At 33.2% G+C, this 13763-nt stretch overlaps 1 protein-coding gene across 2 annotated transcripts in view; it reads right to left on the bottom strand.

Annotated features, from left to right (window-relative positions):
• Positions 1-13763, bottom strand: part of LOC123564578 (serine/arginine-rich splicing factor 3-like) — a 33427-nt gene that overhangs the window by 17639 nt on the left and 2025 nt on the right. The window contains exons 2-6 of one of the 2 annotated variants that reach the window (XM_045358255.2): positions 11845-11922; positions 6854-6961; positions 1740-1799; positions 692-763; positions 397-426 (exon numbers count right to left, since the gene is read on the bottom strand). In XM_045358255.2, the coding sequence (XP_045214190.1) occupies positions 397-426; positions 692-763; positions 1740-1799; positions 6854-6961; positions 11845-11922 (348 nt within the window). The remainder of the gene's footprint in view (positions 1-396; positions 427-691; positions 764-1739; positions 1800-6853; positions 6962-11844; positions 11923-13763) is intronic. The other variant, XM_045358256.2, reaches the window with a different exon arrangement.

Consider the following 13763-nt stretch of genomic DNA (forward strand, 5'->3'; position numbering starts at 1 on the left):
TTCCTTATACCATTTTCAACAAAATTTCATCTCCTCAGCACAATTTTACAAGGATATTTTTTAGGTATGCCAGACTAACCATAGATATGCACAGAGTGAAATCTTTCACTTACCAGCCTATTAAGGCATTGGAGGTTTATAATGATACAATCTGCTGTCAATAATTTGGAATTAATGAGCATTATCAAAGCAATTTTTCTCTGAAGACCTTACCAATGTGAAAGGTAATAAAGCATGTGCAGGAAGTTTGTGTCTTCATTATGTACCTGTTTCTAAAATAAGTCTTGGAAGATCAAACTTCAGTTAGGAAATTGAAATGGAAGAATATATCTTTCTTATAAATCATACTCAATAAAACTTCAATGAGACAAAATTGAACTGAAGATGACATTTTACCTTGACCTTGTTCTGGATCTCCTTGACCTCCTGAAATGAAAAGAGATCAACTTTTCATAACAATATGGCTGGCATTTCAAATGCAATATGATTCAAATGAAAGCAGTTCACAAACTACATTAAAACTGTTTTGATCTTTTTACTGTTTTCAAAATGTTTCACTCATTTTGACAATTTTCAAACAACTATCTCCATAGCAACTTATTAATAAATAAGTAAGGTACTCTAAGAGAATGAAAAAGGTTCCAATGTGTTTTAAAACCAATATAATCATGTTATCTGCCTTCATACTTACTTTGATTTTTTAGTCCTTGATCGTGACCTTGACCTCTTACGATCTCGTGATCTTGACTTTCGGTCCCTTGACCTAAATATACAAACAAAAGTAAGCTGACGGGATCTCATTATCGTGTAATTCTGTTAAAACATGAAACAAACAGAAGCTGTATGCAAAACATATATGCCACCCCCTCCCCACACCCCAATGATGGCCTGTATAAGCGGATATGTAATTCTGCATGCTGTGAGCTTGACCTTTGCCCAAAGAAGTAAAAACAGGAGCCATCTACTGATTATAGGCAACCACCCTATGAAGTTTGCCCTACTAAGTACTTGACCCCATAACAATAGCAATACCCGTTCAAAGATTGACGACTGTAAGCCAATTTGCTATTTAATTTTGGAGCAGAAAACTCTTTAGTCTCAGTCACGCTTACCTTGAACTTTGGCCATCTAACAACCAAAAACAATTGAGGTCAACTACTGGCCACAGGCAATGGGCCTATGAAGATTGACAAATGCTGATGGAAGTGTTCTTTAATTATTGTGCAGAAACCCCTTTTTAGTCTACAGGTCACTGTGACCTTGAACTTTAAGATACAAATGTACAGACCCCCAAAATACTACGGGTCATCTATTGACCAATTGTAAACATCCTATGACATTTGACAACAGTAGGTCAAACTGTTCTTTACTTATTGATCGGAAACCAATTCCAGTGTCAAGGTCAATGTATCCTTGACATTTGACCCCCAAAACAATAAGGGTCATCTACGGACCAAAGGCAATCATCCTATGAATTATGACCATTGTAAGACTATGCACTGTTGTCCTTTGGAAACCAAATGACAGACCGATCGACAATGAGCAAAACAATATATCCACTCTTTTTTCGAAATGGGCATAAAAAGTATCTGTTAGAAAAGAAACTAAGAGGAGAGGTGTATTAAATCACAGTATCATTAACATCACAATCATACAATATACTGGTAAAAACATATCACTATTAAGTACAACTTCAACAAATACAGCAAAATGAAAGTTTATGCTTAAAGTGGTATAACCTTGATCTTCGACGATCACGTGACCTTGATCTGGATCTATACCTATCTCGTGACCTTGACCTGTAAATACATACATCAGATAAAAAAAATATTAAAGTTCGGAAATTACAAAACATTGCAAATGAAAATATTGTGATCAAATCACCAAACAAATGATGAAACAAAATACATTTCAAATACGGTTTAAAAAATTAAATTGAAAATCTTCATTTTATTTTCATCATCAAGTGTTGAAAAGTTCATAAAATTTCTTTAAAAAAAAAAAAAAAGTAAAAAAGAGAAGAATGAAGACTAACATTTGAGATTAATATTTGAAATAATTTAGCGCTTGAAATGCTAATCTCTGGCTTGATGTTTTCCATGCATAAACTTCAAACCACTGATATGAATAACATGCTATTATCTATTCAATGTTGACTGAATTTAGGAAAAATATCTTTTTTTAAATACATAAAACTTGAATTTTCTATGAACTGAGCATAGTGAGAGTAAATCATTTTAAAAAGCAAATTCTATCATTTACCATGTTAATTGCTTTCTTCCTCTATTTTTCAACATAGCAACTCTTTTTTTTTCCTTAGAATATTCATATTGTTCTCAGTTTTCTTTTCCAGACACTCAAAATGTATAGATAAATACATGATAATTTACTACCTTTTAAAATTATATCTAAATACATCAGATATTCAGTCTTTTTTAAGCTCTTTCTATCTACCATGTATTTTATTTCAATTAATTTTAATACAGGGGTTGATAGAAGTTTCTAAAGACTATGGTTCAGAAATGTGGGGTTTTTAAGATCAGGATAATTAGCGCTTAGAAGTAATTTATCTAGAACCTTGCAATCTGACCGTAAGTTCAGTTACCAAGAAGCCCACCCACTACCTGAACACTGTTTGTTTATATGGGACAATGGAGACATAGCTCATATATATAGTAAAGCGTAAAAAATAAACTAACAGCATGATAGATGAAATGTAAAGAAAAGAAGAAAGTCCGAAACTGAATTTATTCAAATTTTGGTAAAATGTACTATGAATGATAAACTTTTAAGCATTACTGGTATTTCATAGAAGATTAATTCCAATCCAATTTATAATAGGTATAGTCAAATATAAAGACTAAATTACAATGCTTCTGTGTAATACCCATAATGCTTACATGAAAACATGACTTTTTGACATATCAACTTAAAACAGTACTACAGAGCTCCAAAAAAGAAATACAATGACTGTATTCTGAATTTTTTTTTTTTATTTCCTTGCAAACTTTTTTCCACTTTAACCAGAAATAATAATCAATTTTGTAACAACAATATCTTGTTTTCATTAATTTAAAATCTAATTTCATTATTTTTTTTTTTTTGAAATTCTATTTTGTTATAAAGAAATATCAGTTTGAGGTAACAAAATCAAAATTAAATTTATTAAAACAAAATCTTATTTCATTAACCTTTAGCCTGCTGCTGGCAAGTGATTCTGCCTTTGCGACCAATGCAGATCAAGATCAGCCTGCACATCCATGCAGGCTGATCATGGTCGGCACTATTCGCTATTCAGTAAGTAAATTTTAAGTGAACACCCCTTCGAACTATAAATGGTACTGCCAAAACTGAATGATGGACCAGTCCTTTTAAGAAATTTAGAGGCTAAAGGTTAAAACAAAATATTGATTTGAAATAATGAAATCTCATTTTAATATTTGTAATATCTTATAATTGTGATAAAAGGTGCATTGCATGTCTCATTTATGGGGCTCCATACAACAAAAACTTCATTAACAATAGAACTGAATGAAAACATGAAGGTATGAAAATAACTTGGCAACTAAAGAGTTTAGTAATAAAATGTTAGCAGCATGCATCAATTACAAAAGAAATGGGCATGTTATCAGACACTGGGGGAACATTACGTGTACAGAAATAAAGATGATTTTGATTTCAAAATCTCAACAACCAAAAGTAGTTTTAGAAAGAGCAGGAGGGGTTTTCCTACTGACTGCTCATCATTGTATCATCATACTGCTGATTTGTTGTACAGGTGCAAAACTGTGCATTTTTTTTTTATATCTTTGCATTTTTAACACAAAACATCAATCATTATTTGAGGTTCTGCTTTAGAGGTTGTCGCAAAATAACCACCAATAAGTTAACATTACTCTATCACAAAAAGCAGGTTTTCAATACAGGGGTTCATAATTATCCGGTTAAATGTTTAAAGGTACGATGATTTTAAGTAAACTGCAGATATACTTGATAAAATTGGTGTTACATGCCGTGTAATTTATCTTATTTTTTCTCATAATCTGCGATCCACTTATGACATCTCATTAAATACATTAAATAGAAAAACCGTGATCCGGGACATTGAATTTTCAGTAATAAACATGTAAAACACTTTGAACATCAGTTTCTCTAAATTCCCCATATTTCAAAACTAAAATGTACATTAGAATTTGAACAGGAGATTTTTGACATTTTTTTTTCTATAGCTGAACAACTTCTTGAATAAATGTAAATATTTGCTATGTTCTGCTATATTTCAACTTTGTAACAATGTTATCAATGCAATCTTGCATAAGCAAAAATCAATCCTGCAGTTAAATAATACAAATAATTTGTCTATTAATACATTTATTTAATCAAGTTTCAAAATATACATTATTTGAAATAGTATCCAAATACCATATGTAACAAATTATTTTCGCTTACATTTTGTTATATACATTTATATATATGGAAAATATATTAACATGACTGTATTTTTGAGTTTTCTTTTGTCAAAGCAATAAATTTGAGCTTTAAAAAATGCACAGCTTTTCACACAGAGTAAATATGATGAATACTATCTCAATAAATACTCCAAGTATCACTATAAATAAAATTTCATAATCTTTGATTTCTATACGATGAGCAGTCAGTAGGGTTCAAGCATGCACATTTTTGATCATCATTTCTACTTTATAATGTTCAAAAACTACAGTGTTCATTAAAGCCAAAAAAATATCAGTTTTAAAAGATATTTATTGCTTGCGATTTCTGGCAAACAAAATCCAGTTACTTATCTAACAAAGAAAGCTTTAACCCCTGCAACAAAAGTCTTTAAATAATTACTATGACCCGTTTTATTTCCTTTGCAAACTTTTTGGAAACTGTTGTAACAATAATGTATTTTTATCCCCCCACTACCCTATCTTGCTAAAACAGAGAAAATGAGAAAGGTCAAGAGTCAAGGTCATTTATTAAAGTAGAAATGATGATGACAACAAATAAAGCAAAGAAATTTGTAACATGGAACCTGCTGGGAATACCTGGTTTTTGTTTCAACCAAAAAAGCGACAGTATTGAATCAGACTGTGCACCACAAGTATGAGTTTGATAGAGGTTGACCTTGACACTGTGACCTTGGGATCAAGGTCAAGAGTGTTTTTCCCAAGGAGGAGGTAGTGGGAACCAAGCAGACAAAAGTAGGTCGTCCACGAGCGTACTGTCCCGAATGTCGCATGTTTGTTTGTGTGAATGATAGTGGGCGTGAAGTATGGCCGGCTGGCGACCAAGAGGCTATCGCAGTTCTTACGAGTTTCGATTGTTGCTAGTTTGAGTAGCTAGATGCACCGCAGTGGGTTTGTCTTGTCTAATTGTGTTCAATTTTGTATGTTTGTTTTCTTGTGTGGTAGAGCCTGAATAGAGGGTGGGTATACACATATCAATTAACAGCCATTAAAAATATCCAGATAAAATATTAAGAAAAGTTCAATCAACAATATCTATTATTTTTATATAGTTCAAAAATCACTACATTAAAAAGAAAAATTAACATCAAAACACTCATTGTTACAAATCTTCTTTAATATCAAATAACTCTTTAATAATAAATGTTGTTTTGATGTTTTAGGTTCATTTTTGCAGCAAAGAGATAGAGAACCACAAAGTACATCAAAAATAGCAGAAATTTATTACACCACAGATACAACAATTTTACCATTTTTCGAAAACAAACTGTCCTTTACTACAATGTATTGAATTTTACAATATTTACAGTACTTCCAGTTAACGTATCTGATATTACCTTCACGCTATCTTGAATAACTTAAAATCTATTGACCTATATCAAGTTTACATACACCACTTGGTTTAGAGACAAAGATATTTCATATTAAACAAGACAAGGAAGAAAAATTAAGTAACCGAATACAGATTTTATAAACTGCAGACCTATCACAAAACAGAAGTTTTAAATAGTTTTTAAACTGCAGACCTATCGCAAAAAGGAAGTTTTAATGTTAATAAAAGCTTTGGTTAGATATGAATAAAGTTAAAGCTACAATAATTCTGTCCTCATGATTTACTTCCTTTATCTACAAAATTATTACAGTATTATTGACATATTAGATCTAATGCCAAATTACGAAATTATTACCTTAAATATAGAAAGCTGTTCAATTTATCAATTTTTATGAAACCATAAATACAGCTTTGGATCTAATAAGTGTTTGATTGTCACTAGGAAAAATCTTAGAAGAGTCATAATTCTCTAAAGGAACTTTAATTATCACATGAAATAGTTAAAAAAAAAAAAAAAAAAAAAAAAAAAAGTAAATAAAAAGTCCAGTTAATTGATTTTTTTCTTGAAATATTTGGCAAACATCTGTATTTTATTCATAAACCGCCAGTCTTTTACAAGTCACATTTATTGATCTAAAAACATAATAGAGTAACATTTTGTTTTTTATTAAGGAGATACATGTACATGTTTTTAGACAATAGGAAAACAACAGCTGACTTTATTGTGTCGGCAGCATGTTGTCATCAGAATTCACTAAAATCCTTTATATTTCTTTAAAGAGCTTTTGTATAACCATAATAGAACATTTTGCGAGTTTTATACACAGAGACATGACATTGTATTCTCTGCATTTTTATCAAATGATTTGTAATTTGATCATACACGCAAGTTATCAAAAAGCTTGATCTCAAACAAAAAGTTCCTTCAGAAGCGATTAAAACAAAAGAAAACTGTTTATTTAGTTTCTTTGCTAACTGACCCAAGAGAAAGGACACTCATGACCAAATATGAACATTCACCGTAGAGCAGGCAAACAAGCTTGAAACCAACCTGGAATATCGGGGCCTGTACGAATTTCTTCGCTCCTCCATCTGTAGTCTTCGGCGCTCCTCGAACGGACGAGCATGTTCCACTCTGATTCTTCTGCCACATACATGTCTGGAAATAGTTAAACACATTTCATAAAATGTACCTAAACTTTGCAATTACTTACAGTATTTATAAATAGCTGAAGATATAAGACTACTTTTTTGAAAGGTAGTCAGTCACTTTTAAGCAACATTTTACAACATTTTTCAGTCTTCCTACCGTCTGTCAGAGATTTATCTAAAGAACTAGAGCTGTTTTTGAGAAAAGCGCATGTCTCCCACAACTGCCTAATCATCTGAATAGTTATGTATCTGAGCCAACCATGCACCAATACATGTATCACTGGCATGATGAGAACTGTTCACGAGTACGGACAAGAGTAAAAAGGCCAATTTTCGGTCATTCAAGGGCCATAATTCTGAAGTGCTTGGGGCGATTTGGCTCGTTATTGAACTTGGCCGAGGACTTATTGGTAAACACATTTTGTTAAAGTTTAATGAAGATCGGATTAGAACTGTTCAACTTAAAGAGTGTGAACAAGATTTGTGACAGACACACGGACACATACACAGACAGCAGTAAATCAATATATCTCCCACACCACTATGTGGTGGGAGACATAAATGAAGGACCCATTACACAGACTTAAATCCCTATTAAAAATATCTTGTTTTTTTTTTTCATGAAATTTTGTCATTAACTCATTTTAATATGAAAATTTTTAAAAGCAGACTATTTCTTTTGATTTCCATATAACTTTAACATTTGCATTTGACAGATACTGGGATATTTTAACAACCTGAACAAAAGGCCTTTTCAAAACAGTATATTGCTTAGAATTTATTTATTTGCTGTGCGACCAAGACCGGCAAGGAGAGGTACATGTAATAATAAGTTTACAAACTTGCATTTCTAATGATTTTCATCTAAATATAATTTTGTCAATTATATTTTATATAAATCTTTGTCAAAGATAATACAAAACTTCTTATATTCATATCATTCCTTAGGCAAAGTATGTTTAACCCTTAGCTTGCTGGCGGCAAATGATTCTGCCTTTGCGACCAGTGCAGACCAAGATCAGCCTGCACATCCATGCAGTCTGATCATGGTCTGCACTGTTCGCTATTCAGTCAGTAAATTTTTAGTAAACACCCCTTCAAATTATAAATGGTACTGCCCAAATCGGAAGATGGACCAGTTCATTATAGAAATTCAGCATGGTAAGGGTTAATAAATTTATACCTTTGCTAAAATAACTCAAAATCTAACATGTACATCTGTGTAACAAAATCTTAATGGACACAAATAAGTGTAAATGATCAGGCCATCCATTGTTAAAAGTCTGATCAAACCCATTACTTCGCCAAAATCTGCTTAACCATTTTTGGAAACAGGTTAGTTCTCACAACATTCCTTTTCCCCAGGTTACAACATATTCAACCATTCCTTAAATGTATGTATAAACTTAACTTCAGGATGTGAGTTTTGATTAAAGTGAGGTTCTGGAATATTTGGTGAAAATTTCATTTTAACCCTTTAACTCTTGAAAAGAACTAAATAATTTGTTTTTATAATTCAATAGGTGAAACGTCATTTTATACAGCAACTAAGGCTTTTTTCACCAAGACTGGAAGGGAGCCAGTACCAGTTCTGTTATTTTGGAGCGTAGCTTTATATCTGGGTATAGGAGAATGAATACTGATGGAAAAACTGCATGGTTCGAAAGACCTGCATATAAATCTGTGCTAAACTCAATACATGTATTCATTAGCACAATATTTTTATATACCCCCATTTTCTATTGAAAAAGAGAGAATTTTAATAATTAGAGTGTAGTTATTTTCATGGGTTTTACAATTTATCTATTTTTTCTGTGTATACTACTTCCATATTCAATTAAAAAAATTACACCAGATTCAATTTGATGTACAGTCTCAACTACTTCAATTCTGAGGCATATTGGAGAAAATATTTACTTCATGCTATGTATAAAATGAGCCGCACCATGAGAAAACCAACATAGTGGGTTTGCGACCAGCATGGATCCAGACCAGCCTGCGCATCCGCGCAGTCTGGTCAGGATCCATGCTGTTCGCTAACAGTTTCTCTAACTGCAGTAGGATCTGAAAGCGAACAGCATGGATCCTGACCAGACTGCACGGCTGCGCAGGCTGGTCTGGATCCATGCTGGTCGCAAACCCACTATGTTGGTTTTCTCATGGCGTGGCTCAAATAATGATTTATACAATAAAAATCAAATATAATGCTTCAATGATGTGGCACATCTGTTCTACCTATTCAGTGAAACACCTTAAGCCAATCAGAATCTGACACACAAGATACAGTGCAGATCAATATTAAATTCCCATACCACATCTGTATGAAATGACTTTTGACTTAAACCAATCAATATTAACTAGATAACTGCTTGCTTATCATTATGATGCTGAATAATTTAATGTCTTTTCAGAATAATAACCCATCAAATTCCTTATTGTGCTAGCTTTTTTTATTTCAATGTTATCTTTTTTTATTCCAATGTTCCTTCTAAAGGTCCTCAAGGGTATAACATTTACTTAATGAATTGTGAAAATTGAAACTTTAAGCTATTAAAACAGATTCTACTCCTGTAACAGAAAGGAAAATTTGCAATTTAATGACAGATAATAGTTTCATATACAGAAGATCAATTACTGAAGGCTATTAAAGTTCATTGAAATAAAAGAGCTTTGTAGACAACAGGAAAATCCACAATAATTATTGCTATACGGAAAAATTATAGAAGAAATTTCCTTTAGAACTGCAGCCAATTTTTTGATGAATTCAAATTATTTGAATGTTCAATCTTTGTTGAGGGTCACACAAGGACCATTTTAAAAACAGGCCACCAGTTTCACACATGATGATTTCTAAAGCTTCCACTATTTTAATACTTAGAGGAAAAAGTGACCATACCCCCTGGCAGCCATCTTTTTTGACAAATCAGAATAACAATCTTGGTATAGGGTCACAGAAGGACTATTGGTATGAAATTATTTCATAATCAGACTAGTGGTTCAGGGGGAGAATGATGTTGTTGGAAGATTGTTTTATTTTTGGCTCTGGTGGCCCCTATATGCAACCAAGAACAGATGAGATGTTGTTTGAAGAAATGTGGACAGAAAGATGGACAACAGACGTATGGACGGATGGATGTTGAGTGATTACAATAGCTCGCCCCAAGCACTTTGTGCTCAGGTGAGCTAAAAAGTACATATAGCGACTTTCAAGCTTTGATGGTGGAGTAAGACCCTAGGTGCCCCTCTTTGCATTTATTTTATCATAGGCAGGCACCTGGGTAGAACCGCTGACCTTCTGTAACCCAACTGACACTTCATACAGTGTCATTTGAGCAAGTGTGGAGCAGGCAACACCTTCACTACCAGATCACCTATATCTAGAGAACTATTTAACATAAATCTAAGACTATACACTGTGGCTGTCTTCTTAAGGTAGTTGACAATGGCAATTTCCGTGCAATTACATTTTCATGTATGCGATTTTGGTATTCTTCTGCAATCTGAGAAGATTATTTTTTCGTAATAATTGGAGAATGCTGAAATCCTATACAGAGAATATATAACCGGACAGAAAGTGCCGATTGTCATTACATGTAATACGAGAACTTTAGTTTTGCAATTAATTGGATACAATTAGAGATAATAGCTGTGTGTGAATGCTCAAATTGGTACTTGACATAATAACAATACTGTAAAACAATGTGTTATCAAATTATTGTTGTTTTTGTAATAACAGTTTGTTTGCTCAGTGCTGTTAAACAACACCTATGTACAAGTGTATTCAATATGTATTTTTAAAATGATCCATAATTGGTAATTGCCTTCAATGGTTACTATTCTACAGCGTAAACAAGGTTTTTGTATGATTTGACCTTGTGACCTAGTTTTGAAAGATGTACAGTCAACTCGTCCACAACCTGGTCATTTCGCTCCCCTCGGCGATTTCAAATTGGTCATTTCCACCCCCCCCCCACCCCTTTTGTAAAACGTATTTTTGAAAAAAATTCCAAATATGATAAATTAAGCCATTTTTTTCCCAAATAAGTATATTTAATGCTAGAATATACATCAGTTTTCTTTTATTTTAAGAACTTTTTTGCTTCAAAAATGATTTATTTAACAAAGAGGATTTTCTGGGGTTTTTTTTTCCATTTTTTTTTTGTAAGTCTGCTACAACATGATTGCTTTTTTAATGTTCGTATTTGATGCTGCTTATTTTCAAACTCTTGAATAAGATTAAGGGGCCATAACTCTGGAACCCATGATGGGATCTGGCCAGTTTTCAAAAGGAACCGAGATATTATGCCAATACAAGTTGTGTGCAAGTTTGATTAAAGTTGAGCTAATAAAATAGCTGCCATTTTCTTAAATTTCAAACTTCATCAATGCTCCGATTTTAGAATTCTTTTCAGCTTAAAGGAAAGCTTGACAATAGCTTTCATATAAAATCAACTTATAATTAGGCATTCCTTCCCTTTCAAGGTTCATGTCAGGTGTTCACTAACATTAAGGTGCATGCAAGGTTGACTAATATTACGGTTTATGTAAGGCATTCGCTAATATTATCAATACTAATATTACCTCCCCTCAAAAGAATTTTCATCTGATGAATTACTTAATAGATCACTACTCTTTTGAATATATTTACATCAATTTGTTCCATAGAAGCAAACAAACAAGCAAAGCCCTGTAACATGCATGACATACTTAGTATCTTTTTATTATTTTCTTTACTTTCTGAGACTGTTGTGTTAGTAAACAATAATATACATGTCACATCATATCCTCATAATATACCACTTCTTTTAGATTTTTATTTGAAGCCATGGCAACAATTTTAAACAGCTTGAAGAAAACTTTCTATAAATTAGTATAAACTAAACAGATTACCTTCCATGAAGCTTTTTCACAGCACTTTCTGCATCTTCAGCATATTTGAACACCAGAAAAGCAAAACCTGGGGGATTCCTGAAAACAGGTAACAAACAAATTAAACAGCTGCAGCTGCATTACACAAACTTGCTTGATTTGCATGAGACTTGATCTGGCATTCAGGTATTACTGTAGCTGTGTGCATAAAAAGCTCAAATACATGGCAGCATTTTTTAGTTTTCAGTTCTAAAGGAATGGTGGTAGGGCCTGTTCTGAGTGGAAATCGTTGTAACAACTAAAATAGGGAAAAATCAAGTTATGATAAAAATAATATTTTTCGCGAGTACGCTACACTGGAAAAAAATAACTTAAAGGCACACTGTCTTGTTTTTGAAATGGTACTTATTATACAGATCTATTAAAAGTCTTGGTCGGAACATGAAAAACAAGAGGACCAAATGGTCCTAGGTCGCTCACCTGATGAACGAAAAATGCAGCCCCTATTGCATACACAAAGTTTTTCTTTGAATTGACTAGGCGGCCCTGTTTTTGACCCCAGATGAATACTAATAAAACCCGACCTAGATTTTATCAAAACAAACATTTTCTGATCAAATTTCATGAATATCTGGTGTAAAAATGCATCGCCTATTGCATACAAAAGGTTTTTCATTGATTTTACCTAGTGACCTAGTTTTTGACCCTGTATCACCTATATTCAAACTTGACCTAAATTTGATCTAGACAAACAATCTTATCAAATTCCACGAATATCCAGTGAAAATGCAGCTCCTATAGCATACACAAGGTTTTTCTTTGATTTCACCAGGTGACCTAGTTTTTGACCCAGATGACCCATAATCAAACTTGACCTAGACTTTATCAAAAAGATCATTCTGATCAAATTTCACGAATATCCAGTGAAAAATGCAGCCTCTATTGCACACACACAGCTTTCCTTTGATTTGACTGGGTAACCTAGTTTTTGACCATAAATGACCCATATTTGAACTTGACCTAGATTTCATCAAGACAAACATTCTGGTCAGATTCCATAAATATTCAGTGAAAAATGCAGCCCCTATTGCATACACAAGGTTTTTCTTTGATTCAACCAGGTGACCTAGTTTTTGATCCCAGATGATCTATATTTAAACTTGACCTACATTTCATCTAGACAAACATTCTGATCAAATTCCATGAAGATCCAGTTTAAAAAGCAGCCCCTATTGCATACACAACATTTTGATTCGACCTAGTGACCTAGTCTTTGACCCCAGATGACCAATATTCGTTCTTGAACTGGATTTCATCAAGGCAATCATCCTGATCAAATTTCATGAAGATCAAGTACACAAGAGCTCATAAAACCAAAATGCTCCCCCCCCTTGATGCATATAGATACTGCTGTTCTGTGTCAAAGTGACCTTGACTTTCGACCAACTGACCTAAGCATTAATAGGGGTCATCTGCTCTCTATTAAGTTTCGTGATCCTAGGCCAAAACGTTCTCAAGTTTTCGTCCAGAAATGGTTTAACTGTTCCGAGTCACTCTGTCCTTGAACTTTGACCTACTGACCTCAAAATCAATAGGGGTCATCTGCTGGTCAGGATCAACCTCCCTATCAACTTTCATAATCCTAGGCCCAAGTGTTCTCAAGTAATCGTCCAGAAACAGTTAAACTGTTCCAGGTCACTGTGACCTTGACCTTTGAGCCACTTACCTCAAAATCAAAAGGGTCATCTACTGGTCATGATCAACTTTCCAATTAGGTATCATGATCCTAGACCCAAGCATTCTCAAGTTATCGTCCGTAAACTTTTTAACTGTTACGGGTCAATGTGATCTTGACCTTTGACCTATTTAACTCAAAATCTGTGGGGGGTTTCTGTTGGTCATGATCAACCTCCTCATCAACTTTCACGATCCTAGGTCCA

This window comes from Mercenaria mercenaria, chromosome 2 (genome assembly GCF_021730395.1).
Source record: "Mercenaria mercenaria strain notata chromosome 2, MADL_Memer_1, whole genome shotgun sequence".
NCBI lineage: Eukaryota > Metazoa > Mollusca > Bivalvia > Venerida > Veneridae > Mercenaria > Mercenaria mercenaria.